We start from the raw sequence: 27,520 nt of genomic DNA on the forward strand, positions 1-27,520 counted from the left end.
AGTCGGTTAAGTGTCCGACTTCGGCTCAGGTCATGATCTCGCAGTTTGTGAGTTCAAGCCCCACATTGGGCTCTGTGCTGTCAGCTCAGAGCCTGGAACCTGCTTTGGATTCTGTGTCTCCCTCTCTCTCTGCCCCTCCCCTGCTCATGCTTTGTCTCTCTCTGCCTCAAAAATAAATAAAAACATTAAAAAATAAAAAAATAAAATGATATTTCTTAGGTTCCCATCAAATTCAATACCCTAAGTTAGGAAAAGACAATTACCTATAATAAAAGCTTATCCACCTGAGTGGCAGTGGTAGATTTCTATGAATATAAGAATTAGGAAATGTGGATAACTTTTTTAAAGTTTATTTATTTTGAGAGAGAGTGTGTGTAGGAAGGGCAGAGAGAGGGGGAGAGAGAATCCCAAGCAGTTTTTGCAATGGCGGCACAGAGCCCGATGCAGGGCTCGAACCCATGAATGGCGAGTTCGTGACCAGTGAGATCATGATGTGAGTTGAAACCAAGAATCAGACACTTAACCAACTGTACCACCCAAGTGCCCCAGGAAATGTGTACAGCTTAAATCTAGGGAAGCACACTAAGTTATCACCTCTTGAAGTTTTGAAATCATTCTTCAAAAAACCACGTAAATAGGGTTCAGCATGTCCAATCAGGGTCATAAATAAGAATATAGATTTCAAAATGTTAGTAGACAAGGTCAATTGCAACCAAAAAAGTTGCATATGACCTATAGCCCTTCTAGCTATCATGATGAACAGTTCAAAAGACTCTGGGGCTGAGCCCTGGCCAATTTCAAGTCTTTCCCCAACAGTTTCCTCCAACACCTGGAGCTCAAATTGCTGTTCTTGTCCAAGATGGCACTTCTAGTCCAAAGCCCTCTGCACCTACGTAGTCTGTCAGGCCAACCCTGAACTCCACATTGACACATCCCTTCCAGCTGGGAGATTAGGTCTACATAAGTGAAATCAGGAGAAAGAATCATCTTGGATCTAGGTGGATTGTGTGTTAGGAAATATTCGATGATGCTCGTACAGATGGGCCCTGCAGCCCCCCAGTCCTGTGGACACCAAGGCACAACCATATGAAAACTGCCATCAGAACATAGTGAACCTGACTCTTCTGTAAATTGCATCTAGTTCGTAAAACCCTGAAAGCCTAGAAGGGGTCGTTAATCTTCACCCCCTTCCTCACGGGTCTCTTAAGTGATGGTGAACAATGATGTAATTGTGGCTTAATGAGTATAGAGGCGTACACATGTGCATTTTTATATCCACAGAGTGGGGAGTGATGAGGTAAAACAGTGTCATAGTAAAAAGAACTTAATCTCACATATCCTAGAAGCTTGAAACTGTGGAGGACTGTGGCTCCCCTTCTTTTCAAAGGTATGTTCACGTTTATTGATCATTTTCCTGTTTACAAAATATAAACTTGGGTTACTTTTCAAATTTATATATCGTAAGTTTGTTTACCTGAGAGTTCACGGGCTTCCCTCCCGATGTAGATCCGAACGCAATTTTTGGAAAGGTAGAGCAGGGATCTGAAGGTTGTGCCTATTTAGAAAAGAAAACCAGCTTCCTCTGTTCTTCCTTTCAGACAAATTTCTTTTAGGAAATTTTCTTTTAGGACAATGGTAAAAGTCATATTTCAAAAAAAAAAAACTGAGTTTGTGCTCTTGCAACGCAATGAATGTCACATTTTGAAAGTACTGTATGGGCAATTTAAGGGAAACCATGTGGAGATGTATAATGATTGGGAGTCTTTATTTTAAGCTCTGCAAGAACCAATATGATTGATTCATTTAGTGTAATCTTATTAAGTTAACAATAATAAAAAGTTGTATGGGACTGAAAACCATGGACAGGATGGCAAATAAAGATGACTGACCCTGGGAGTCTCTGCCAAGGTTTTATTTGTGTGTGTTGGTGGAGAACTGAGGGCTTGAGGCCAGCTCCATTAAGGGACAGACCCAGCTCCCACCCGTAGGCCCAGGGAAATGGGATACCTCTCCGTTCTGAATTGTTGATGAGCTGTGGAGGGGAGAAGGACAAGAGAGCAGATGGAATTCCTGGACAATTGTTCCAGCTGTCACCAGAGAGGACAGGCAGGAGGGAGCACTGGATAATTTACAGAGGAACAGATGCTAAGGCTTCTCCGGAACCATCTGGCCAAGAGGGGCCTGGGCTTGGGGTGGATGTTGTCTTTAGATCTAAGTAAACTTCAGCCTCCAGCCCACCCCATTCCTTCTACCTGAACTGTGGCTTTCCCAAGAGGGCTCTGCTCCCAGAGTACACACCTCCAGAGTTCCATCTGGCTCTCATCCTCCTCCCTCCTTTGCTGAGCCTGGCTTTTGTCTTTCCTACCATTCCTGATAGGGCCAAGTCTGGCCCTGGAGGCCTGTAACTTCCAACTATGCATTTCCCCATTTTGTAGTATTTTCAGCCCCTCCTCCCCACCAAGATATCCCCAAATCCCTCTATCATTTATCTCCATACCATTCTTTCATTCAGTAAATGTTTATTAAGCACCTACTCTGCCTTGCATTGTTTCAGACACTGAGGATGCAGCGATGAATGAGAAAAAGTTCTAGATCTCTGGAGTTTGCATGATAGCAGGAGATGGTCAATAAACAAATATCAGATAATGAGTGCTGTGAAAAGAAATATTAAAGCAGGGTAAGGGTGAGTGACTGGGGATGCTGTTTTAGGTAGAGTGACCAGGGAAGGCTTCTCTAAGGCACTAACATTTGAACAGAGATACTAATGGGAGTAATATCTAGAGGAAGAACATTCCAGGCACAGGGAACAGCAAACCTAAAAAGCCCTGAGTATGCTTAGTGCATTGGAGGACACCACGCTATTTATTCATTAAGCATTTACTGTGTGCCAGGCACCTGCTAGGGAATATGAACATACAATCAGACACAGTTTTTGCCCTGAAGGAGCAGCAGCTTAGTGAGGGATGCACCTAAGTGAGGGCTTAATGGCCTGAAAACACAGGACAATTGAGAATCTGAAGTCTCTGGGAGAGGTGGGAAATTAGTCGGGTGAAGGTGGAAGAGGGTGGGTCACACGGATCTCTGCGTGGCAAACTGAGAAGCTGCTTTCATTCTTTGGATGATGGGGAACCAGTGCTAACACTATTCCAACCATATTTTTGTGTTTTTTCTCTTTCTTTTTTTCTTTAGTATCAGAATCTTTCCTCACCCTTCCCGCTATTGCCCTACCCTTGACACCTCCTTCCTTCTCCACCCGCCTGGCCTCCAAACCCTACTCTCCGGAGATCCCATCTTTCCTCTTCACCTGGTGCCCTAATTCTCCATCCCGAAGCTACGCCCCTAGCCACACCCCCCGATGACGCTCCGCGCCCAGTGCGTGGGGATTCCCGCGGCCTTGGCCGCTACCCGGCCTGCCCCGCGGCAAGATGGCGGCGTGAAGGCGGCGGGCAGCGGCAGAAAGTTTGTTGTGGGGTTGGAGTAGTTGGGCCGGGAGGCTAGAGTGGGGGGGGATCGTAGGGACACTGGCGCGGAGTAGGGGCGGAGGAGGCACTAGCTCCGGGGTTAAGAAGAGGAAATGGAATGGGGGAAGGTTGGAGGCGGAGAGAAATAAAGAGGGAGACAGGGGCGGAGGGGAGGGGGCCTAGGATCCAGTGGCGGCCCTGGGGGAGCGGTCTAGCGCCGGGGAACAAGAAGTAGGTGTGCAGGCCCTGAAGAAGCAGTCACGAATTGGAGGGGAATTTCTTAACCAAGAGTTAAGAAGGAAGCCTGGAGCTTGTGGCCGAGGCCCGACTGTACCCGCCCGGTAGGAGAGAGGTCTTTCCCGTGGAGGAGGATAGTGGGGAAGGGGAGAAGAGAGACCTGGAGGATGTTGGGCAGGTTTGATAAGGAGGGAACCAAACCCAGTCAGATGACCCTTCTCCAGACTTAGATCAGCCTTTCCAGAGTTCCTATAGCATCTGCCCCAATTTCAGCTGAAGACTCAGGGGCCCCAGGGACTGGAAGAAATCACAGTGCCTGCTTGGAAAGAAGAAGAGGTAGCGACTTGCCCCAGCTCAACCCCAGAGCGGGTAAGGTGGCCTCCAGTGACAGGCTGGCATGCTCCCTGCAAGCAGGATGCATGAGTTCAGAGTGATACTGAGAATCATTTAATCTGAAAAGGGCTCTCTTCTATAGAGGTTACCTTTTGCCTGTGGTCTGTAAGTTAGTGTTCTGTTTAGATTGTATGGTGATTTTTTGAGAATTGGGTGTAGATTTGAGCCTTGGGTGCTGTCACCTGTGCAAATGAACATGGTCGGGGGCCTAGAGATCAGGCTGAAAGTACTTGAACACATCCCTGTCACAAGCAGTTTCCTACATGCTCCCTGTGTCTTTTTCAGTCTCCCCATCACATCTTCACTTTGTCATCTTACCTGAAATAGAGATTTGTGGTGACAGATTGGGGGGAGGGGGAGTCATGAGAAAAAGTGTGATTGCGGTCTGTCACCAACTCATGAATTCATTCTTGCTGCAGGTCTACTTCTTTTGATCTTTCTTTTTGTAAGAAGGGCTCATTAGTGTTCCTTTGGGGATGTGGATTTGGTGGGTAGGTGGGGTCAGTGGAGAAGGAAAATCAGGTTGCGATTAGGGAGAAGAAACCCAGATTAGTTTATGGTAAGGGGTCAAACTGACTGGTGTAAGGCTCTGGGAATATTTATTGTATCAATCTCTGTCCCTGAGATCCCTGATATTCGAGAGCTGCTTTACAGAGCGGGTCAGTGTGGTGATGGAAGGAAAGGATTGTATAACTTTTCGGGTAGCTTTCTTCTCCTTTGTAGTCTCCCTGTCAAACCACATTAGAAAAAAAAAATCAGTGTCACTAACCAAACTAAACATGGCTTAAGAGATGGTGGATTTGGGGTTGGAGAAAAGGGAAGAAGGGGTCTGGAGCCACAGAGCGCAGTGAATATGGTCCTCACTTCCTTCCATGCCCTGTGGGTATGCCCAAGCCAGAATTGGGGACAGCTTACTGAAGCTTGTTTCATGACTGGTATCTGCTGCATGATTAGATTAGCAGATCTCATTTGATCCAGGACTCCTCACTGACCATCTCCTGCTCCCTCCCTGCCCCCCCCCCCCAAAAAAAGAGGCTTGCTACAGACAGACCAACCCAAGTCACTGTCACTAGGTCAGCTTCAATACCTTCAGGTATCTGACGAACTGATGTTATTTAGCTGTGACTCTAGAAGGTTGGGAACTTTCTCTGAGGACAATTTATGGATGCCCCCTTGGAAACTGAACAGCAAGGACAGTGTGGTGAGCACACTTAGGGGTTAAGAGCACTGACTCTGGAGCCAGAATGCCGAGTTCAAATTCTGGCTTTGCCACTTGTAACTCTGTGACCTTTAGAAATTGCATAGTTCTCTATGCCTCAGCTTTCTCATCAATCAAATGGAGATGGTAAGAGTACCCATCTCATAAGGTAACAACCTTAACCTAAATGCATTAATATATTTAGAACAGTGACTGACTCTCCGTACGTATTTGTTGTTGTTACGCTGGTCAGATCTCAGTACTAACTTCTGCTTTATGATTGAACCTAGTGTCTCTCTTTGGAGGCCCCATACTGGTTTGGGCTGCTGTCTTGATGTTAGAGAAATGGGGCTTAGCTTTTGGATGTAGTGAGAGCATCTTCATCAAACTATTTAAAGTGACATTAAAATGCCCATGATTTGGGGCGCCTGGGTGGCTCAGTCGGTTAAGCGGCCAACTTTGGCTCAGGTCATGATCTCGCGGTCCGTGAGTTCGAGCCCCGCGTCGGGCTCTGGGCTGACAGCTCAGAGCCCGGAGCCTGTTTCAGATTCTGTGTCTCCCTCTCTCTGACCCGCCCCTGTTCATGCTCTGTCTTTCCCTGTCTCAAAAATAAATAAAACGTTAAAAAAAAAAAAAAATGCCCATGATTTCCTGTTTGAAGTTGTGAGGCTTTAGGATTATCTTTGCATTTGAACAGTAATAATAGTGGTGCTTACTGAGCACATTCTGTGTGTCTGGCACTGTTGGAGTGCTTTAAATGTATTAACTAGGGGCGCCTGGGTGGCGCAGTCGGTTAAGCGTCCGACTTCAGCCAGGTCACGATCTCGCGGTCCGTGAGTTCGAGCCCCGCGTCGGGCTCTGGGCTGATGGCTCAGAGCCTGGAGCCTGTTTCCGATTCTGTGTCTCCCTCTCTCTCTGCCCCTCCCCCGTTCATGCTCTGTCTCTCTCTGTCCCAAAAATAAATAAACGTTGAAAAAAAAAATTTTTAATGTATTAACTAATTTAATTTTTATAACCTTATGAAGGAAATACTTTCATTATCCCCATTTTACAGATGAATAAATAGAGGTGAAGAGTGGTTAATTTGTTCAAGGTCACTCAGCTAGTAAGGGGCAGAGCTAGGATTTGACTGTCTGGCTTCAGCAATTGAACTTTTGAGGGGGGCGGGGGGGGGGTTGGTATGAAGTTAACTTTATTAAATATGCCCAGTGGCAATTTGTATCTTTTGTTTGTCACGATTGTTAGATTGTAGTAGACTTTTTTCAGTTATTTAAAAAATGTTGTAGATGCTGAGCTCTTCACCACAGCTCTCTCCCCAGAGATTAAAAACTGGTGCAGGGACTGTGGTGAGGGAGCCCTTTGCCATGGTAGCCACATCTGGACTCCCTCTTCATGATTTGGCTTTGGTGACTGTCATTTGGAAAACCTTGGGCCTGGGTTGGGTGAGCAGACTGACCTAAGGATCCACTCTTAGCATACCTTAAAGGGGTGTGTGTGTGTGTTAGTGTGGACATTAAGGCTCATTTCTGACTTTGATTACTGACATGAAGTGTTGAAGTAACCATAGTGTTAAATTCATAGACAATCTGGATGTCATCTTTGTTTTAAAAATAGCAGGTAGCAAACTACAGAGGAAAAAAAAAATAGGTGGCATTTTAAATACTCACCCTCCTCCCCCCCAGCTTGAGGGGAAATGGAAAACAGATGTGCTTCTGCTGAAACTTGTGTTGTTCTGGAAGGTCCTGGCCTAGTGCTTCTCTCTTTCCTTTTAGCCAAGCGGGAGGCTGGTGTGTAGCCTTGGGGCAGAGGTGTGCCCAAGGTTTGATTGACTGGCTTTTCCTTTGCCCTGCACTTAAGACTCACTCTTCCCCTCCTTCTGAGTCATGTCCTGTCTATTTAACACACCCTCAGGGCCCATCTTTTTCTTTACTAAATGACTCTCCAACTTGCCATCAGACTAGGCACGCGTCTGAAGTCTGACCAGATTTCAGGGTAATTGGGGGCTCAGGACTTAGGGCTTTTTCTGGGAATTCTGACCCAGCCCTCAGATGACCTTTTTCTATTGTTATGGCACATGAAGTTTGGAATTAGTATCTGTCTGTGTCTGTTGCCCTCCACCATTACCTGAGGAGCCATATATCTCAGAAGAATGTACTTTATCTCAATTTGTGATGCAAACAGCGTGCTGAAACGTGTAATCTCCAGAGTACACCTTTGTGTGTGTGTGTTTTAAGTTTATTTATGTTGAGAGAGACCTAGAGAGCGCAAGTTGGGGGGGGGGGGGCAGAGATCAAGGGAGAGAGAGAAAATCCCAAGCAGGCTCTGTGCTGCCATCACAGAGTCTGACATGCGCCTTGAACTTACGAAACCGCGAGACCATGACCTGAGCCAAAACCAAGAGTGGGACGCTTACCTGACTGAGCCACCCAGGTGCCCCTACACCTTTGTGTTTTGGTAGAAGTCCTCAGACTTTCAGGATTCAGGTCTCATTTTCGCAAATGAATGAACTGTGGTGTGAAGGCTGATAGATTTGGAGCCAGTTCTCTGCCTTTACTGTTCTGGTTTTGTCATTCTTAAAGCCACTTTCTTCACACCCCTTAATCATGTGTAATCTTTGCATCTAATCCCTTCACCACCTTTTTGTCACCTCCATATTTTGAGTGCTGAGGATGTCTGGGTAAACCAGGTCTTTGTTTCTCACCTGGATTCAGCCTCCTAACAGCTCTCGGAACTTGTTCTCTCTAGCTTCTGGGCCTTTGCACATGCTGGCCTTTCTGGGATGCGCTCCCCCTCCACCCTTTACCTACCTCTTTGTCCTCTAGACAAATGTCACTTTGTGTGGGGATCCTCACTCCTTCTGCCTTTCCTCTGTGCTTGTGTTTTAACGCTTAGGCTGCATTGTGATTGTCTGTTTACTTGTCTGACTCTTACAGGGCTGTGAGTGTCCTGTCCACAGGTACTAGGTCTTATTCATTATTGTATTCTACTATTTAGAATAGTGTGTGGTGCTTAATAGGCGCTCTACCATGCGGTGGGGCTTAGACAATGAATGAAATGTGGTGGGCAGACTCTCTCCACTCCTGTAGCTTCCAAGCTGCTGTGAGAATTATTTTCCTGTGAAAAACAATGTTCTGTTCCCTTAAAAATGCCATGGTTTCTGCCTTGTTTAGGATAAAGTCCACACTCTAGCTCAGCATGCGGGAAGGTTGTTTATACTCTGGCCCAGACTCCAGCTTCTGGCTTGAGATGCTGTCACCTCTACTTCTGTCCTGTGCGTCATTGCTCCTAAATTTCCCACTGCTCCTGGACCTGTCATGGCCATCCGTTTACTGTATTCTTCTTTGCTTGTGCATTTTGCTCTCTCTGTAATGCTGTCTCTAAAACTCTGCTCATCCCCCAAGACCAGCTCCTGTGTAACCTCCAGTGAGAAGACTTCCTGCTTTCCTTTCTTCCTCTCGACCCCCAGCAGCACTTTGTGTGAGCGGCCTCAGTTCTGGCATTTCTCATGTTGTGTGGTGATTTCTCTGGTGCTTGTTGGCCTCTTTCACTGAGCTGACTCTCTGTAGAGGAGGGTCCCTCCCTGATTGTGGGGTGAGGGTGAGTCTGATTTTGGAGGGAGGCAGACCTGGTTTAAATCTTGATTCTGTCACTTACCAGCTGTGTGACTTCAGGCAAGTTGCTTAACTGGTAGGATTCTTTGTCTTGTCCCGTATAAAATGAGGGTGACATTACCTTTTTTGTAGGAGTATTGAGCATGTAGCATGGTGCCTGTCATGTGAAGGATACTCAATATTTGTTGAATAAATGAATGCCATTTTGGAAAACACAGTGGATAAGAAAAGGCTTTGTTTTATTCAAGTTAGAATCAGCCTTTTGATTTCTGCCAGGTAGCCAGGAGCATTTTGAGGTGGGAGTAAAATTGAGAGAGTCTCTTTTCTTGTGATGAAGCAATAATAAAAGGTGAGGTTGGGGACATCATCAATGAGAAACCCGTGCAAAACAGTTGATGTTTCTCCCCATTTTTTGTGTTGTAATGATTCCTTTGATGGATCACGTTTTTGTGAGATTGGTAGTGACCTTAGTGGATATAGGTGGGGGTGGGTAGGTGGTAGATTTGTAATGTAGTTAAGTCTGTGGGTGACTGGATGGGGTGTTTAAGGATTCATGTTCCCTGGTGTTTTATGGATTGAAAAATATTGGATGAAGCTGATAGAACACATCTGGGCATTCAGGAAGCTACACTTCTTGGCCCTAGTTTTCTTAGGGCTTTGATGATCTTGTGTCACAGAACAGGCTTAACTTAGATGTTCCCTAGAAATAGGGCTGGTAGCTGGGAGTTCACTGTCCATTCTTTTTGCCTTTTTGTTTTTAGTGTAGTTAATGGGGGTAGTTCTTAGGGCACCAGTTCCCAACAAACACCAAAGGAATGTGTTTCCAGAAGTCTAGACCTCTTCATTGTGTAATGCCAGGTGGTGCTCCAGTGTGAGTTTACAGTCCAGAAGAGGAAGATGTGTTTGAGTTTTTCGGAGGGCAGCCTTCTTGTCTGGTCCTTGAACCCCTGCCCCAGCCAGGAGTCTCTCCTCTGGCTCTCCAAGCACATACCAAACTGTAATCCAAATGGCTGTTAACCTGTCTCTCCTCCACTTGGGGTAAGATCTTTCTTGGGGCCCTATGCAGTAGGTGCTGAGCAGTCTTGGTTATTGTGTGACCCAAACCCGTTCTTCCTTCTTGAAACAGAAAGCAGATAGGATCCGATTGGCAAAATCCTTTGAACTCTTAGGAAGGAAGGTCCTGCATAAGCAAAAGGTGATAGATAGTATTAGCAATAGCATTACTAATTATTTTCTAGAGTTAAGTTAAGGTGGTTAAATGATCATCCAGGTGCTTGGCTTCAGCTGCCTCCCTTTTCAGCCCTATATTCTTTTTTTTTTTTTTTTTTTAGCCTTCTTATCTTCTAATAACACATCCCTAAGCCAGCAGAAAAGGTTAAGAGCAGAGGTGAAGTACGCTCCCGTATATTTTCTTGCTAATCACTATCTTCTAAAAAGTCTGGCTGCTGGCATCTTTTTTGTTATTCATTAAGCTCCTTTTCATGCCCCATAAGCTGCTGGCTTTTCTGGCTGTATGGCTCATTCTGTCCAGGTATGCTCCACACTCACAGCCAGGACCTACTACGACCTTAATGCCGAGACAAATCAAAAGAATGAGACCAGTCGCTGAAAGTGGAGGGATGGATGGGGTTTTCCTTGGGCTCAACTCCTTGTCGCTCCGTGTGGGAGTGCACACTGCAGTGTGGCATTTCTTGGCAGGGCTGGTAAGCTGCATCGTATGTTCGGCAGATTTGAGAGGAGATTGGGTGAGCCAGCAGGACTGGCTTGTGCTGTGTACTTTTCGGTTTCAAAGAGGCTGAGTCTCCTGGACGGGCCATGAGTGGAAGAGTGGGACCTCTTCTTTGTTAGTACTCTCTCATAGGTGCCGGCTGTCTGTGAGGTAACACGTGGAATCTGTAAAGGACATGCACTCTATTTGTGAAGAGCTTCTGTGCTTTCCCAGTGAACTGTGGGAGGGGGGACTCCCTGAGGGCCGGGGCCGCCTGGCGGGAGGCAGTCTAGATGGTGCTCAGCTGACGGTAGGATAGAATGCTGGGCTGACCATTTTGGGTACTCAACCTCTTTGCACCTTCACAGGTAAGCCCATGGGGACTTCAGTCTCAGAAGCCTTTGAGGGTGTTTCCATCAGGGCAGAATTGTCATGGCTTTCCTATGGCTCCCTAGAGGAGGCATCTTTGCCCTGGGATTGGACACAGAGGGTTCTCGTCCAGTTCTGTCTGTGGTCTTGGGCAAGTCACTTGTCCTTTCCCTTCAGAATAGGAGAACGCCACTTGTTCTGTGGGCCTCAGTAGGCCACGAGGATCAAAGGACATATAATGGAAGGGGAAGTGTTTTCAAGATAGTAAAAACACATGGCAGATGGAGGGGTTTGTCCTGTTTGTCTAGGAATTCGGTGTTTTCACCATAAGCATAATATATGTCCTTGTAGAAAACACCAACCATATGGACAAATATACAAAAGAAAAAGTAAAAGGACCCTCTCTCCCTTTCCCAGAGACGGGGAACTATCATGTATCCTTCTGCTCATTTTTGTGTGCTTCTAGACATTCCTCATCACGTATCTTTTGTAAAATAAACAAGACTCAATAGTGGTACATGCTCTGTTCTTCAGCTTGCTCTGTTCACCTAACAAGTTCAGGAGGAGGGTGCCCCCCTCCACGTTGAGCAGCCTCGTGTTGGAGCCTCCTTCCCAGCATTGGGCCTTCCTCTGGGGCTGGCTCCTTGGAAGGGGTAGAGAATCTTCCCTAGGGGTTCTCCCCACAGCAGGTACCCTGGTTATCTGAGGGGTTGTTTTTTATTCTGAGGTGAAGTAGTCTGGCAGGAGTGCCCTTGAGTGGGAATCGGGACGGTTGTAAACGCGGCGTGGGCCTCACCACTTCCGTCTCCCGTGTGTTTCTCCCTTTGCTCTTGTGTTATCTGTGGCTGGGAAGAGAGTAAACTTACCTGATTTCTCAACCTCTCTTTCAATGCAGAGAGCGTCACTGATTTCTGGACCTTTGGGTTTCCTAGGTGTTTTGCTGCTCTGTGTTTTGAAATCAAGCCAGACCCAGCTGATGTTTTTTGGTCTTATTTGTGGGTGAGGATTCTGAAGGTAGCCTGTCAATGGCCATGCATTCTTCCCGGTCTAGGGAAGAGGTCAGAGCCCACAGGAAGAGTTGTCTTCTCTTCTAGATGGTTATCTCCCCCTCTGTGGTAAGGCCTTGGCCTTTGGAGCTCCGGGGCTATTGTCAGAGTAATACTGGGAGCCCGAGGAGTAGGCAGTTCGGAATGATTAACTTGGGCTTGGGAGAAGGGCCAGGCCCATAAGTAGCGCCAGGGTGGTCACTGTTCTCCTCTACCCTGAGCCATCTCATCATCTGCGGGGCTTTCCAGACAGAAGGGGAATCCTTCTGCTTTTTCTCGCCAACATGCTGCCCTTCTCCATAAGCACAGGCAGTGTTTGCTGATACATTTGCTGTAGTTTTCCTCTCCTGCTGCTCCATGGGTCACATCTTGTGGGGGTTTGGGGATTCCACTCCTGTGGCTCCATCTTCCCTGAGATCTCTAAGCCAGGGTGTGTCCCTTCCCCTAGGATGGTATTGGAGGCTTCAGGAAAGGTGTTTTCTGTTGTTTCCTGGGCTTTCTGTGATGGGAACACTAGCCTCTCTGGCATTGCTCATTCTGAGCGGGTGGAATAGTCGCTGTTGGAGTCCGAGGAGCCTGGCTGCAGCATAGCCTGTATCCTTGCTCTGTGGGTTCCTCTGGGGCCAGCTTCTTGGGAAGCGCCATCCTCCCGCCCCTTTCAGAAACTGAAAGGTGGCAGTGTGCCACCCCTTCCCTGGCTGGCCCAGCTCCGGGCTGGGTCATACACTGCCCCATTGTATTGTGCCTTCGATGCAGTTCTTGTTGCAGCCTCTGATCCCTGGGCCGGTTCCCTCTCGGCCCCATTCCTCAGAGCCTGTGGGAGGTGGTGGGGTGGACTCTGCTGGCACAGGCAGGGGATGGGCGGCAGCTGCAGCTGGGGCTGGCTTTGTTCTGACACCCCAGCTTTCAGAGCTGTGGTGCAGCCTGGCAGCCGGGTCCAGGGAAAAGGCAAGACGGGGGAGCTCCCCACCCCCACTCCCGCAGCAGTGCCCCCTTCCACCACAGCTCTCCTCTCTTTTTGTTGACCAACCAGAGAGCCCTGTTACCTGGGGTCAGCAAGCTGGACTCCCTTGTTGGCAGGGGGCATGCTGCACTTCCACCTGGCATGGTTTTCAGATGGGAGAAAGCCCCCGAGGCTCTAGTGGTAAGTCTGCAGGAGCTTCCCCTGTCGGAAGAGCGCGGTGTGTACCCTCGGGCATCTCGCAGCTTGGCATTCCTTCTGCTCTCTCTTTGCAGCTCCGGAGTTGGGCTGCTCTCAACCAAGCTGTCTGTTTATATGGAGTGCCTGGAGGGCGTCTGCCATGAGTCTGTCGCTAACCGTGCTAACCAGGAGAGCTGGCTGGTTGGGGAGAAGACACTAACCCTGTGAGTCTGACCTGGGCCAGCTAACCTGCCCTGGGGGTACCACCAGCAGTGCCTCTCACCCCTCCTCCCCCTAGCCTGGCTGCCTCCTCCCCTTGGCTTGCCTCATGCCACCTCCTCTGCTCTCTTGTCCTTACTGCTGGGTTCCCTCCATCTTCCCAGTCTCCTTGCTGTGGGTGGGGACATGCTCCCTCTAAGGCCAGAGGAGGGGGCTTTCCTATGCACAGACACCTGCCAGCCAGCCTGCTGGCCTCTGCCCACCTCATGATCCCCTCAGCACCGCGTTGCCCGGTTCTCCCTTAAAACAGAATTGGTTGGAGTTTCTGTTCAATCTGCTTTAAGGGTTATGGAGTTTGAGAACATTGCGCAGTTACCACGCTCTGTTTCACACCTCAGAGATAGATGGAGCTAGAGTGGGAGGGGGATTTTCTTCTCGACTGGATAGTTGCTTCCCTTTGTCAAAAGGGGAAGATTGAATGGTGTCCCCATTAGTCTCACCCCGGGATAATAATTTAGGGTCAGTTGCAAGGTTCTCCTTAAGGTTGTTGTTGAGGAAAACCGCGGTCTGGCTGTGGGAAATTCCCAGGGCCTTGAGTGAAGCTACTTAGGACTAAAAGCTGGAGCCCAGAACCAGGTACCCACCTGAGACGTAGCTCGTGGTGTCCGTTGCTCCGGCAGGTGGAGTGGGTGGAGTCAGGCTCCCCACTGCCTTTCACATGTGGAACTTCAGGTGGACTTTGGCCAAGAAGGGCTGGAAGGGCGCCTTAGCCACGACGGGCGGGACCTGGGTTTGGACTCCACAGTGGGCCTGGGAGAAGCCTTGGCCTCAGGCTGGGAGACTGGTGAACAGCTTGCCATGGGGAAGTTCCCACCAGATTGCCTTCCAGGTTTGGAAAGAAGGGGGCTCTGGGGATAGCAGGAAGACTGAGTGCTCGGGGGTCTCTGGTGTTCTGCACAGGTAGCTCCTTAGATGGGCTCTCTGGCTGCAGCCTCTGGAGGCAGAGCAGTATGGGGTAAACTGGGTGGGGGAACTTGGGATCCGAAGGCCCTCTGGGTAGGCTCTGTTTCCCTTGGCTCAGGAGGGAGAGGCAGGGAGCTTCCTGTGAGTATGAGGTGGGAATGTGTAAACGGGAGAGGGTATAGGTGTTGCACAGATGTGTAGGGACCCTGAGTAGGGAGGAGCAAGCTGGAGGGGTGCCTGGTGGCTGGGCTGACCGGGAAAACAAAAGGGGCCTGGAGCAGAAGGCTGGTTCAGGACCACCCCTTACATTGCCTTTCCTGAGGTGAGGGCTTGGGGACTGCTGTCAAGTGCTGGTTGATCTTGGGGACTTTTTGGCCCTCCCTTTATTTAGGGGAGGTTGCTTGGATCATCATCAACTGTTGTCTTCAGCCCCTTTGTTCTGTCAGGTGTTTGCTTGAATGAGACACCAGCTGGATAGACTTGAGGTATTTACTCAGGTGGGAGCCAGGTGAGCTCTTTACAGGTCCCCGGCAGTAGTTTGGAGTCCTCAGGATTACTCTGGGGCAGAATAATTCCCACCCATTTTGGTTTTTAAAAACCTGTCTGTCGATTCTGCTTAGAGCAGGCAGAGGGCCAGGTCAGGGCCGCAGGCAGTTTGTCCCAAGAGGGTGAGGTTGTACTTGCCCAGAAAGGTGGCAGGCATGGCTGTTGGAGGGGCAGCAGGGCTGGTCTGGGCACAGACTGGCATCTCCCGGCCTAGTCATCGGCCCAGAGCGGAGCCTGCTCAGGCCCCACCCCATGCTCTGCTGGCTGCTTGCCTGCCACGCGCCCAGGATTGCTGAGGGCTTTGCTCATGTACCTCAGGAACAGCTGCATGCCGGAAACTGGGGGCTGGTAGCAAGCAGGAGGGGCACCCAGGGGTCAATGTGGAGAGGGCTGAACCCAGCCAGCTTTGGTGGGATCTGAGGGACTGACAGCCAAAGTCGGGAGGGGCTGTGTTAATGGGGCGGGAGAGCCCTTGCGAGCGATCCCCAGGGCCTCTGCTCAGTCACCTGGGTACAGGGCTGACCCTTGCAGGTGGGGGTTTGTGTTTCTTGGGCCTCAGTTGGATGCAGACCCTGAATTTCAGAGGCTCAAGAAGCAGCCAGACTTGTATGGCTGGAGTATGTCCTGCCCCCAGAGGTGCAGTTTCCTCCAGGCCTACAGAGTTCAGAGACTCTATATCCAGGGCTTATAGCTGAGGGCGATTCCTACGGAGGAGACACTAGTCCCTGCGTGATCAGACATTCATGTTGTAGCCATTGATGAGGGGCTTTAGGAAGGTCCTGTGTTTATTTTTATTACTTATTTGTATCCTGCTGGGTTCCATGGGAATTAAGGCAGTATAGAACACAGCTGAGTGTTCTGGAAAAGGGCCAGTTTCCTTTTATTCTAAAAGCAGTAGTGATTGCTAATGAGTGATTCTGTTTGACTTCTTCAGGTGAATTATGAAGAATTTTAATGTTTTTAGTGGTGCTGTGTGGCCTCTCTCTGATGGTCCCTCATTTGCTTGAGTCAGTGACAGCTGTGAGTAGAAAGGAGTATCAGTAGGTTAGGAAATGGTCTGAGCCCAGATAAACTGTTGGGGCCATAATTTCTTACAGAGAGTGTGGGTGATGTGGGGAGCAGGGGAGGCGGTTGGTCTCTCAAGGGCAGGGCAAGTGAACTGGGGAGGGTGGAGGGAGGTAGCAGTGCAGAACTTGGGGGAGCTGGATGAGATGTCCACGGGGGCAGGCTCAAGTTTGAAAAGCCAAAGAGCCCCACCCATTTTGGTTTCACTCCCGTCTCCCTCAGTAGGGAGAAAGCTGGGTGCTCGGACCTCCCCTCCTCTCCTGCACCTTTGACTTTGCCCTGGGCAGACCCGCAGAAAGGATGGTGGAAGGAAGTGAGAGGGCGTCTTTGGCTCTTGGGCTTGAACCTTCTTGCTGTTGCCTACTCTGGGTGTTGGCAGAGAGTGGAGTAAGGATATGGTTTGGAGAAAATCAGGATGCTAAAGGTTTTTCCTTATCCTACTCCATCTCCAGCAGCGGTGACTCCTAACCATGATGGAAGCCCAGGTCACATATGGGCACTTACCCGTGAAAGGGCACAGGTGTGAGTCCCATCTCCTGACTTAAAGAGTGATGCTTGGCAGATTTTTTTGTCCTTTGATTAAAGGATACCGCTCATCCAGAGTCTGGCACACGTTTCTCCTTATATCTGCCCCTGACTACGCTCTCTGCTCAGCTGTTCAGTGGGTTCACAGTGCAGGTTTGCTGTGCGTGCTGAGTCCCATTTCTAATGAAAGTAGACTTTGTTCTCAGGAGGCAGCTAATCGTGCCCCATGGGCTGTAATCAGGGAGAAGGTATTTAACACAGGGCAGGCGGCAACAGGCGGCCGCACTGACTGGCAGATTGCAACATGGCAATTAGGAAGCTATCCACCCCCCTTTCCACCCCAGCAGAGCCAGGCTGAGTCTATCTGAACTGAGTTGAGTGAGTGAAGAATGAATGCTATGCAGAGGAGGAAGGGGGAGGCGGGGCTAGGCAGGGCTAGGCGGGGCCGGGGTATGAGGAGAGCAGCTTTCCCTTCCCACTGCTGCTGTGGGTGTCTCCCTCAGCAGTGCCAGCGGAGCCCCAGACCACACTGGGTCAGCCAGAGGTTTTAACCTAGGCCTCAGCCTTTCTCCTGGTGCACAGCTGTTCTTGTAGTGCAAACCCAGCCCATGACCTGGTAGCCCTACGTCCTGAGTCCTCTGCCCCTACTTCTTTGAAGCTCAGGTGGTTTGGGGTGAGGGTTGGGAGTGGGATTCTTCTCGGTCAGTTTCTAGACTTTCCAAAAGACCATTTTCTTGGAGGTACCCTGGAACCAGGCCAGCAGCCAGAGGCCAAGAGACCCCAAAGGCTGCTTGCTTGCTTATGGTGGCCCGTATCTCATTCCGAGTTATCTGGCTACTTTCCCTGGGGACTTCCTCTTCTTGACGTGGGATTGGGAAATCCTGTTTGGGCTGAAACACTCCAAGGCAAGACGGGAATCTTTGGGTGAAGGAGATGTGACCACTGGAGGCCGAGACCGGTAGCTGGGTCTTCCTGGCGGGACTGCCCTGCTGTCTTGCAGCCCACCTTTTATCTTCCCCTGGCTGTGAGCCTGGTGTCCAGCTGCTTCTTGCTTTGTTCTCCAGTGCACCTGGCGTTGCTCTCACTCTAGGGTCTGTCCTTCCCTGCCACACTCCAGTCAAGGACAGTGGCCTGTCAGCCCTGTTGCGTTCCTGTTCAGTGATGGAATCGTCCCACCCCCACCCCTACCCCCTGCTGCTGTGGGCCCCAACACGTACTGGTATTTATGGACATGGGGCAGGGAGTGAGACAGACTCTCCTTCGTGGGCTTGTGTTTGGGACACTGCAGGCTCCCTAGCAGACTGTTTCCCTGGTGGGCATTGCCTTCTGCTTCCCCAGTTGGGAGTGGTTCCCTTTCTTGTGTCTCTGCTGTGTATGGAGAGAGCAGGATCTGGCCGGGAGAGAGAACTGCCTGCCATCGCTGGCACCACTCATCCTGGAGCATGGGTGATTGCGGTGCTCCCTGTCTCCCTGCCTCCCTGCCAGCCACTTCCACACTGTCTGTTCCCTCAGCAAGCCAGGTTATCCAGCTGGGAAAGCCCTGGGAGTGTGTGCTGTGGGGCCCGGGAGTGGGGACTTGAGGTCAAGATGAGCCAGGATGTGTGACAGGTAGAGCTAGGGCTTGTGGGCTGTGGAGTGAAGGCCTCCCTCCTTCCAGGGAAGATCCCCAGATACATGAGTGCGTCAGTTTGCTTCCTGCCTGCCCGCCTGCCACCTAGTCAGGTGTCCTGGTGCCTAGAGGCCAGTGTGGGTATTGGTATGAATAGGGCTAAGGAAGAAAAGAAGAGGCTGAGAATCAAGGGGGCCCACAACGTGGCCTGCAGCTGATGGGGATGCAGATGAGTAAGGGAGCAGGCCCAACTCTAGAGTCTCCCTCCCTGGATTTTGCAGAGGTTCTTGGCTACTGTATCTCTTACTCTGTGTTTCTGGCTGTCCTTTTCTTTTTTTTTTTTTTTTTTTTTTAAATTTTTTTTCAACGTTTATTTATTTTTGGGACAGAGAGAGACAGAGCATGAATGGGGGAGGGGCAGAGAGAGAGGGAGACACAGAATCGGAAACAGGCTCCAGGCTCCGAGCCATCAGCCCAGAGCCCGACGCGGGGCTCGAACTCACGGAGCGCGAGATCGTGACCTGGCTGAAGTCGGACGCTTAACCGACTGCGCCACCCAGGCGCCCCATGGCTGTCCTTTTCTAACTCATGTCCCCCACACTTAGGCTCCCTGAGTATCAGCACCCAGGTATCCAGGATGGCTTGTGACTTTCTGGGCCTCTCCCTCAGGCCATAGGAGCTCCCACCCTGGGGCCCTCAGGACGGGCCCCAGGGAACCTGCGGGGGTGTCTTGTTTGCTCCCCCACACCCCAGGAATGTGCTGTCCTTTTGGGCCCGCCCGGATTCCTGTGCAGGGAGTCAGCCCGACACAGCACGCTGCTTGTGCCCTGTGGGGACATGTCCGCCTCACCATCAAAGGGGTGGAGGTTGGCGGCTCGTGCCTGCTGCCATGCCCCAGCTCCCCCCAGAACCCCAAGGGAGAGACCAGGCTGCTCAGACAGAGAAGGGAGGCCACTCCTGCTTCCCCGCCCTCCCTACCCCCACTGTTCTTCCTGCCTCAGGCTCTGTTGGAATGTGACAGGAGTTGGGGCCAGGGCATGTCCCGACAGCAGGAACACATGCTTTAGCCCGCAAGGCTTCCCTCAGCCCCCAGCTCTATTTATGTGAATGGTGGCGGGAAGATTGTTTATGCCCAGAAGGCCACCTGAGGTTACTGCCTCCGTTGGTCCCTGTGGTGGCTGCTGCCCCCGTGCTGTGGCCCCGCTTATTACAGGTAGGCGCAGGGCTCAGCTCAGTGCTCCCACGAACCTGGACAGGACCTCACGGGTCACTCAGTCTAGCCACCTCTGTGTGGAAGAGAAACCAGTGAGGGACTTAGCCGGGGCCACACAGTGTGTCAGAAGCAGCATAGCCTGGAGCCCTGTGTCTCAGCTCCCCAGAGTTGGGCTATCTGCCCCAGAGCTTCTCAGCCTGGGCACTGTCAACCCTGTGTGCTGAGAATTCTTCATCATGGGGGGTTGTTCTTTGTGTTACCGGATGTTTAGCAGCATCCCTGGCCTCTACCCACTAGATGCCATTAGCACCCACACCATTGTGACAGCCATTCAGACATTGCCAGGTATCTGGGAGGGGGAGGGGGCAAGTGAGAGGGGGTGTGGGACACCAAAATCTCCCCCGTTGAGATTGCTCAATCATTGCTCTGCTGCTTTTTCAGAATTTTTTCTCCTCGACCTCCCCTCCCTAGTTGCAAAGTCTGTTTACCACCGTTACACACAGAAGCAGTCTTTGGGCTCCTGGGAACATTGCTAGGAAGTTTTCCCCACATCTTCTTGGTCTCTGCTAGGCTTTTTCCTGGTGTTCTCTTCTGCAAGCCATGCTCCCCAAATCTCTTAGTTTCCAGACTCTGAGAAGCCTGAGAGATGAACAGGACAGGTGTGGGGTAGGATCGGGACAGAACAGGGCCAGACCTATTCCCAAATCAGGCGTGTGGTCAGCAGAGACCACGAGCACATACATGACACACATGTGTCTTGTGTGGGCCTGTGACAGTGCTTTCACGGGGAAAGGAGCCCAGTGCTTCCAGTCCTCTCCCGCTTCTTCTCCTTTTTCCAGAACTCCTGGTCCATGACTTTTCTGCCTGGCTCTTCCTGGGGGGCCCTCCAAGTCCTGGACTGGGTAGATCAGTCCGTGGCCCTGACAGACACGCAGCTGACACCTGGTTTCCACTTTCTTCTCTTCTCCGGTTTCAGGAGCTGTTGGCTAGAGGAAGTGGAGGGGCCGTGGGATGCAGAGAGCCGAGGGCTAACTCTGGGACAGCGGAACAGAGAGAGCTGCCGACGATCAGACGGTATGTCCCTGTGAGACCTGCTCCCCACCCCCACCCCCAGGGCTCCCTTCCTGGGAGGCTGGCAGGTAAGGGGGCAGGCAGGTGGCCTCTCTTGGTGGGGGCTGGTGAAAAGAGAACGGTGGAGGCCAGAGAGGATTGGCCTTCAGGGCTTACAAGCGTAGAGACCCCACTGAGGAAACTGGGTTGGAGGAGTACCCTCAAACCCTCACTTTCTGGTTACTGGTGTGTTTTGTTTTGGTTTGGTTTTTTTGAGCTAACACGAATGTTTCCTAAATGCCAGGTAACTGTAAAAAAGGTTAGTGGTTTATGTAATCTTCACAGAAGGTGTATGAAATTGGTGCTCTCCTCATCCCCAGTTTATAGTTGGGGAAACCGATTCATAGGGAACAGTTTTTCCCTCTGAGGCATTTTTTTATAAGCCCACAAAGGTGAGTGGTGGGCCATTCTTAGATATACTGTCCCACTCCTAGACCATAATCCGCTCTTCCTGGTGCCCAGAACCTAGGCCCTGCCTTTCCCACCCACCTGGCGCATTGGGCCCTTGTCGCCTCCAGCACTCCCCTGACCCTTGGGCATTGAGATACCAAAGTCCAGGTTTCTAATGATCCCGGCAATGGTCCAGGCCTGTCTGCCTGCCTGGTGGCTCCTACACATGTCCCTTTTACTGTCCTTTTTTCCTCAGTCTGGGGGCCTCTTGCCCATGTCTCTGAGCCTTCCCCTCCCTTGCTTCCCCTCAGCAGGTTGAGGAGCCCTCACCTCCCAGGATGACCAGCGCAGCCCCTGCTAAGAAACCGTACCGTAAGGCCCCACCTGAGCATCGGGAGTTGCGGCTGGAGGTTCCTGGATCCCGGCTGGAGCAGGAGGTCAGAAGACTGGTACTCCTGCCCTGGCTGCCAGATGCAGGCCCTTGAGGCTGGGTGTCTGATTGACTTCTCCCACCTGAGGAGATTCTAGTCCCCCAAGTTGGGGTGTGGGTGTGGCATTGCTGGTACATGTTTGGGGTCTCCTAGCTGCAGCACTGCTGGTGGGGGCAATGTAGGCTTATAGGGGACAGCTGTGAGTACATGTCCACATGTCAGGGAACCCAGAGTCTTCATGGCTCAACAGAAATGATCCCAGGCTATATCATTCTTCCTGCAAGAGGCAGCCCACCGGACTGAGGGGTCCTAACTTGCTGGAGGCTGGGTCTCTGTGGAGGAGGTCATGCTCCGGCTTCTTCCCCACAGACCAGCTGTTCTTTGCTGCCCCCAGAAGTCCTGGCCCTTCCTCCAGCTTTGCCTTGTTTGGCCAACATTTGTTAATACATGCTCCCAGCCAGGAACTGTTGTTAGGTTCTTAGGAGGCCTTCTTCAGGCAACTGTAAAACATTGTCCAAATAGGCCTCCTTCATTCAGCTTACTCTCAGGAGGAAAGGAGCTTGCAGTTTAGGTCCCTTGCTACTGTGTTTCTACCCTGTTGCAGCATGTTGAGCACATTCACAGAACTTGAGAGATCATCATACATGCATACATCAGGCGTACCATGGCCCGCTTTGGTCAGATTCAGGTCAGGAATGCTGTGACTTGCCTGTTTTCAGTTCAGGAAACATTAAATAAAAAGGCCAGGTATTGTGCTAGATGCCACCCAGTGGGCATTCCCTTGGTTTTGTGGATGAGGACGCTGAGGCTCAGCAAGGCTAATGTAAGCAGAGTGTGGCAGAATAGGATCAGATCCAGGTGTCATTAGCTTCAAAGTCCATGGTCTGGGCCATCCCAGGGCCAATCCCCTGGGATTGGCATTCTGCGGCAGTCAGCTCCATTTAGAGTGGGCTGCTTGACATTTCCCTGCTCTGTGGCTGGCTGAGCTCTGGCTCTTGGGCTGTAACCAGTGTGGGGGCTTGGGGAGGATGGGGCAGGAGGTAAAAAGCCGGATAAGGATGAGACTCTTTACTCCTCTCAGTCAGGCTTGGCCTAAAGGCTGTCCTTCATCTATGTACTTGTTCCTCTGGGGCCTCTGTAAGGGCCTGATTCTGCCCCCACTTCCTCCAGGGCCAAGAGGGCTTTGTTAGAGCTCAGAACCCTACTGTAGCTTGCCTGACTTCTTCACTTCTCTGGAATGTCTCTGCCATGCCTGTAGGGCCCACGGGGAGCCCAGTGAACAGTTGAGAGGCTCTCTTTATCCCTGGGAGATGTGGCGTGGGTACCAGGACTCATTTGCAGCCTGCTCTAAAGTTATGAGGGGGGTTGGAAGTGGTGTGGGTAAGGGTGAAGGTCGGAAGGGGTTCTTGAACCTTCTCATTGGCATGGCAGAGAGTAGTCTAGGCTCATCCAGGTGATACTGGATTGCCTCCATCTCTACAGGGCCCACTTTGTGAGATTGTTTGGGCTTTAGACATGGTCCTTTCCAGGTCTCTTTGGAGGATGGGCAAGCAGGGTGGGTCAGTGGTCTAGGGCTGAGCCTCAGGCTTCTGTTCTTTTGTGCACAGGCGCCCCTGACCGATGCAGAGAGGATGAAGTGAGTATCTGCTGCCTGAGAGCCTGCCCTGCTTTGCCTCAGCACTTCCCTCTTAGCGCCAGGCAAGGCTGTTGGTATAGTCGGGGTTTCATTGGATTAGGTAGAAGTAAAGCTTGGTGTGGAGCCATAAAGGGCTCTGAGAGGAGGCTGGATATGGATATTCCTTCCGGAAAGAGTTTTTGTTCCATGGCTCCAAGAGAACCTGGAACCAAGGTGCTCTGGAGGCCTGCTCTTGCCAAAGAGCCTTCCCCCAGCTCCTGGCTCTCTTGTGCCAGCTGCCTCCCTGCAGCCTTTTCTGTCAGCCACGTGAGGCCTTTGGAGAGGAGGGCAGTGCTGGGCTGGATTTCCAGGAGATTAATAATGGAGTAGCCTGATTGTGCAGTGGGGAAACTGGAGCTGGAGGGCTTGGTGGCCGGCTGGCTTGGGCTGTAACCAGAGACAGACTGGGAACTTTCACGCCTCACACCAATTCTGTCTTCTCATTCTTCTTCCGGGTGGGAGTGGATTCTACCATCCCCTCTGCTTCCCGCCCCTGCCCCCAAGCCAGGCTGTGTTCTCAGGGCCAGCAGGCCTATGGGATATGCTGCCCCAGACTGAGGCTCAGTCTCAAGGAGTCCCCTGTCCCCAGTTGCCTGTGTTCATGTCATCCCTACTCCTTCCTTCCTGAGTCCAGGCTGGGGTTCCAGGGCTGGTCTGTCTACCTCTGATGCTCCTCTGCCCTTGCCCCCTCACCCCGCCAGGCTGTTGCAGCAGGAGAACGAGGAGCTCCGCCGGCGCCTGGCCTCAGCCACCAGGCGCACCGAGGCCCTGGAGCGCGAGCTGGAGATCGGGCAGGACTGCTTGGAGCTGGAGCTGGGCCAGAGCCGCGAGGAGCTGGACAAATTTAAGGACAAGTTCCGCAGGTGTGGAAAGGAGGGGCCAGGACACACCTGCATGCAGCCCCCACCATTCATAGGATTTTAGCTGGAAGAGGCCTCTGAGATCATCTGATTCTGATGGGGAAACTGCAGTTCGGGGAGGACAGCCTGCCCAAGATCCCCTATCAAGGAGGGGCTGAGCGAGCAGGGTCTGAAGAGCAGATCTTGACCCAGGGGTCTGCCTCGTGTTCCTCCACAGGCTTCAGAACAGCTACACGGCTTCCCAGAGGACCAACCAGGAACTGGAGGACAAGCTGCACACACTGGTAATCTGTCCGGGGTTGGGGGTGCGGTTTCGCTGGCACTGTGCTCATAGCAGAGCAGGGGGCTGGGACTTGCTGGGGGAATGCCACTGGGGCTTGGGGAAGGGGTTGGGACGGCGGCGGGGAGGGGACCGCAGTGTGCTGTGCGCGTCAGGACTGTCTTAGTGCTCATACTGTTTCTCTTCTCTCCCGTCTTCCCCTCATGCTGCCGCCGCCGCCGCCGCCCTCTCCTGTCAGGCCTCTCTTAGCCACAGCTGGATCTTTGCAGTTGCGTCTGAGTTTGTGTGTTTTCTCCCTTGCCCTGGCCTTCTCCTCAGATGAGCTCTGGGGTTGCCGGGGCCCCTTCCCTGTCCCTCTGCCCACTGCTTTCCTCTTCCTTACGTGAGGCCCATTCGGTACAGTGCCTCCCTCCTTGGCTCTGGCAGAGGAACCGGTTGATGTCACCACTGAACACTCACAGCTTCTCCGCTGCAGTGGCAACAAGCCCAAGCCATTGAGGGGGGAGGGGGGGCTGTAGAGCCAGTCCCTGAACTGAAGATCAGAAGGCCGCTGCTGAGCCTGCCGCTCCCTCCTGGCTCAACTAGATAATCTCACAGGCGCCCCCAGCTGCCTCCCAGCCCCACCCCTCCCTCTTCCTGGCCTGAGCCTGGAAGCAGCTCCACACGTAGGCTTCAGTCCCTGGGTTTGCACACTTACTTCTCTAGTCCAGCTGCTTTGCCTCCTCTGTAGAGCCCCTTGAGGGGCAGCTCTTGCCTCTGTCCTGGGCCCAGGTGGCAGCAGGTTATATCCAGAAAGCCCCTTCCCCACAGCCAGCCCGGAGAACAGGAGAGGTGGCTGGTCTTCTTCTGTCTGTCCATCGTCTGTCTACTTCGTCCGCCTTGGCTGCCCCAGCACCTGTGGCTTCCTGTGTCTCTGGGCCGGGAGGAAGTGGAGGGGAGGAAGGCCGGCTGGGGTGAGGGCGGGGTTCACACACGTTTTGTGCCTCAGATCAAGAAAGCGGAGATGGACAGGAAGACGCTGGACTGGGAGATCGTGGAGCTGACCAACAAGCTGCTGGACGCCAAGAACACCATCAACAAGCTGGAGGAGCTCAATGTATGGCGGGGGGGGGGGGGACCCCTCCCGTGTCCCTGGCTTTGCCCTGGCCTAGGCCCTGCTTGCCTGGGGCGGGGCCGGCCTCTGACCCTTGCCTGTACCTGTAGGAGCGGTACCGGCTGGACTGCAACCTGGCTGTGCAGCTCCTCAAGTGCAACAAGTCCCACTTCCGCAACCACAAGTTCGCCGATGTGAGCAGAACCCCCCCACCCCCCTGCCAGCGCTAGTCCTGCCTTCTCAGGACTCCTCTGACTTGAGTTTTCACACCTCCCTCTATCCTCCTGCCTTGACTCCTCCTTTCTGCTTTGCCCTGCCCTCGTCTGCATGGCTCCTCTCAAGCCAGTCAACTCTGCCACTGGTCGGTGTTCCGTGTGCTGTCAAGAGATAGTTACTGGGACTGGGGGCTGGCCCTGCTGGTATTTCTGGAACAGAGGCAGGGAGAGAGGCACTCAATTTTGGGATCCCATGCGGGAAGGTGGGGTTGGCCAGGGTATCAGTCATAAGAATATTGAGAGAGGATGAGGCCCAGCCGATCCCTTTACCCCAAGGGGCAAGCTCTAGACTCCAGAGCTTCAGGCCCAAAGTTGATAGGGTCTGTAGAAGGAGTGGAGGGACTCATGAGGCTGCTGGCCAGTACAGGTCCTCAAACTTGTCTGGTTTGGGCAGAAGCCACTGCTGAGATGCAGGGAGATGGACGTTTGAGGGCATGTGGGCCTTAGCACCAGTTCTGGGATCAGATGCTGGCTGTGTTCATCAAAAGCTGCAAGTTACTTCACCCCTGCGGAGCCTCAGTTTATTTGTGAAATGAAGCTATAGCCTGGCATGCCAGGGGGCCGGAAGATCACAGTGCTGAGCGTGCAGTGGTGTTTGTACGTGCCGGTCGTTATTTTTGCTCTGAGGTTGGGATCGTTTATGTCTCTCTTCCCTTCTCCCACTCTTTTTCCCCAGCTGCCCTGTGAGCTACAGGACATGGTTCGGAAACATCTGCACAGTGGTCAAGAGGCTGCCAGCCCGGGCCCCGCCCCTAGCCTGATGCCAGGGGCTGTGGTACCTACCTCGGTCATTGCCCGGGTGTTAGAGAAGCCAGAGTCTCTACTGCTCAACTCGGCCCAGTCAGGCAGTGCCGGGCGCCCCTTGGCCGAGGATGTCTTTGTGCACGTGGACATGAGTGGGGGGGGCCCGGGTGACCCAGCCAGTCCCCCAGCCCCTGGCAGCCCCACCTCACAACCCAATGGGGAATGCCGCTCCCTGGGCACTGCTGGGGGCTCCCCAGAGGAGGAGTTGCCCCTGCCAGCCTTTGAGAAGCTGAGCCCCTACCCCACCCCATCTCCACCACACCCGCTGTATCCTGGCCGCAAGGTAATCGAGTTCTCTGAGGATAAGGTGCGAATCCCCCGCAACAGCCCCCTGCCCAACTGCACTTACGCCACCCGCCAGGCCATTTCCCTGAGCCTGGTGGAGGAGGGCAGTGAGCGGGCCCGCCCCAGCCCAGTGCCCAGCAGCCCTGCCTCAGCCCAGACCTCCCCCCGCCACGAGCCCAGCCCTGTCCCCCCAGCACTTAGTGCCCCAGCCAGCTCTGCCAGCTCTGAGGAGGACCTGCTAGCCAGCTGGCAGCGAGCATTTGTGGACCGCACTCCACCCCCAGCCGCCGTGGCCCAGCGCACAGCCTTTGGACGTGATGCCCTCCCTGACCTGCAGCGCCACTTTGCTCTTAGCCCCGCTGACAGAGATGAGGAGGTTCTGGCGTCTTCTTCCCCACCTGGTGAGAGTGGGCTTTTGCTGCCAACAGAAGCTGATTCTGGCCTTCCCAGGGAGGAGGAAGAAGAGCTGAACCTGCCCATCAGCCCTGAGGAAGAACGCCAGAGTCTGCTGCCCGGTGATAATGGCACAGATCAGGGGCCTGTCACTTCCCACACTGACGGCAAGGCCTGGGCACTCCCCAGCTCCAGCCGTCCCCAGCGCAGCCCCAAGAGGATGGGGGTGCACCACCTTCACCGCAAGGACAGCCTGACCCAGGCCCAAGAGCAGGGCAACCTGCTCAACTAGCCCCCCCCCCCCCCCCGTCGCCCTCCTGCCCCTGCTGCTCTGCTCCCTGTGCAGTGGTGTCAGGTGGGCCACGCCAGGCCTTGTAGCTGCGCTGCCTGTGACTGGCACCAGCTTGTCTCATGGCTTTTCCCTTTTCTTGGAATATTTATTCCCCAAGGGTAACATGCAGCTGGGGCCCAAGTTGGGCTGTTCTGGGCCGCGGAGGGGTCTATCGTATCAGTGTTCATCTTCCATCCCCCTTTCATACCCGCAAGTTTTATTTTTTGTGGTTCCCCCCTCCCCCCCCCCGGGGTCGGGAGGGGGACGTCGTCGGGGACGATTAACCTCT

General features: G+C 52.4%; 1 protein-coding gene across 15 annotated transcripts; it reads left to right on the forward strand.

The window, feature by feature from the left end:
- Window positions 1–3,377: 3,377 nt before the first annotated feature.
- Window positions 3,378–27,367, forward strand: TJAP1 (tight junction associated protein 1). 15 transcript variants are annotated; one of them, XM_086706938.1, is made up of 13 exons: window positions 3,378–3,459; window positions 3,972–4,067; window positions 13,057–13,167; window positions 13,260–13,388; window positions 20,281–20,378; window positions 21,116–21,241; window positions 22,843–22,871; window positions 23,612–23,773; window positions 23,988–24,054; window positions 24,289–24,318; window positions 25,039–25,146; window positions 25,254–25,337; window positions 26,095–27,367. In XM_086706938.1, the coding sequence occupies exons 6-13, from the start codon at window positions 21,143–21,145 to the stop codon at window positions 27,190–27,192; spliced, it is 1,677 nt and encodes a 558-aa protein (XP_086563064.1). In that variant the 5' UTR covers window positions 3,378–3,459; window positions 3,972–4,067; window positions 13,057–13,167; window positions 13,260–13,388; window positions 20,281–20,378; window positions 21,116–21,142; the 3' UTR covers window positions 27,193–27,367. The 15 variants fall into 15 exon arrangements, with proteins under 15 accessions (XP_086563064.1, XP_086563069.1, XP_086563073.1 ...); XM_086706943.1 differs by lacking the exon at window positions 13,260–13,388; XM_086706947.1 differs by lacking the exon at window positions 13,260–13,388 and having other exon boundaries at window positions 21,119–21,241.
- Window positions 27,368–27,520: the final 153 nt, after the last annotated feature.

This window comes from Puma concolor, chromosome B2, assembly GCF_028749965.1.
Source record: "Puma concolor isolate L17-30 chromosome B2, mPumCon1.1.hap2, whole genome shotgun sequence".
NCBI classification, from domain to species: domain Eukaryota; kingdom Metazoa; phylum Chordata; class Mammalia; order Carnivora; family Felidae; genus Puma; species Puma concolor.

Coding starts and splice junctions, on each gene's coding strand:
- TJAP1 (XM_086706938.1), top strand. CDS start 21,143: ATGACCAGCGCAGCCCCTGCTAAGAAACCGTACCGTAAGGCCCCACCT. Junction 23,774..23,987: donor TTTAAGGACAAGTTCCGCAG/GTGTGGAAAGGA, acceptor GTTCCTCCACAG/GCTTCAGAACAGCTACACGG. Junction 24,319..25,038: donor GCCACAGCTGGATCTTTGCA/GTTGCGTCTGAG, acceptor TTTGTGCCTCAG/ATCAAGAAAGCGGAGATGGA.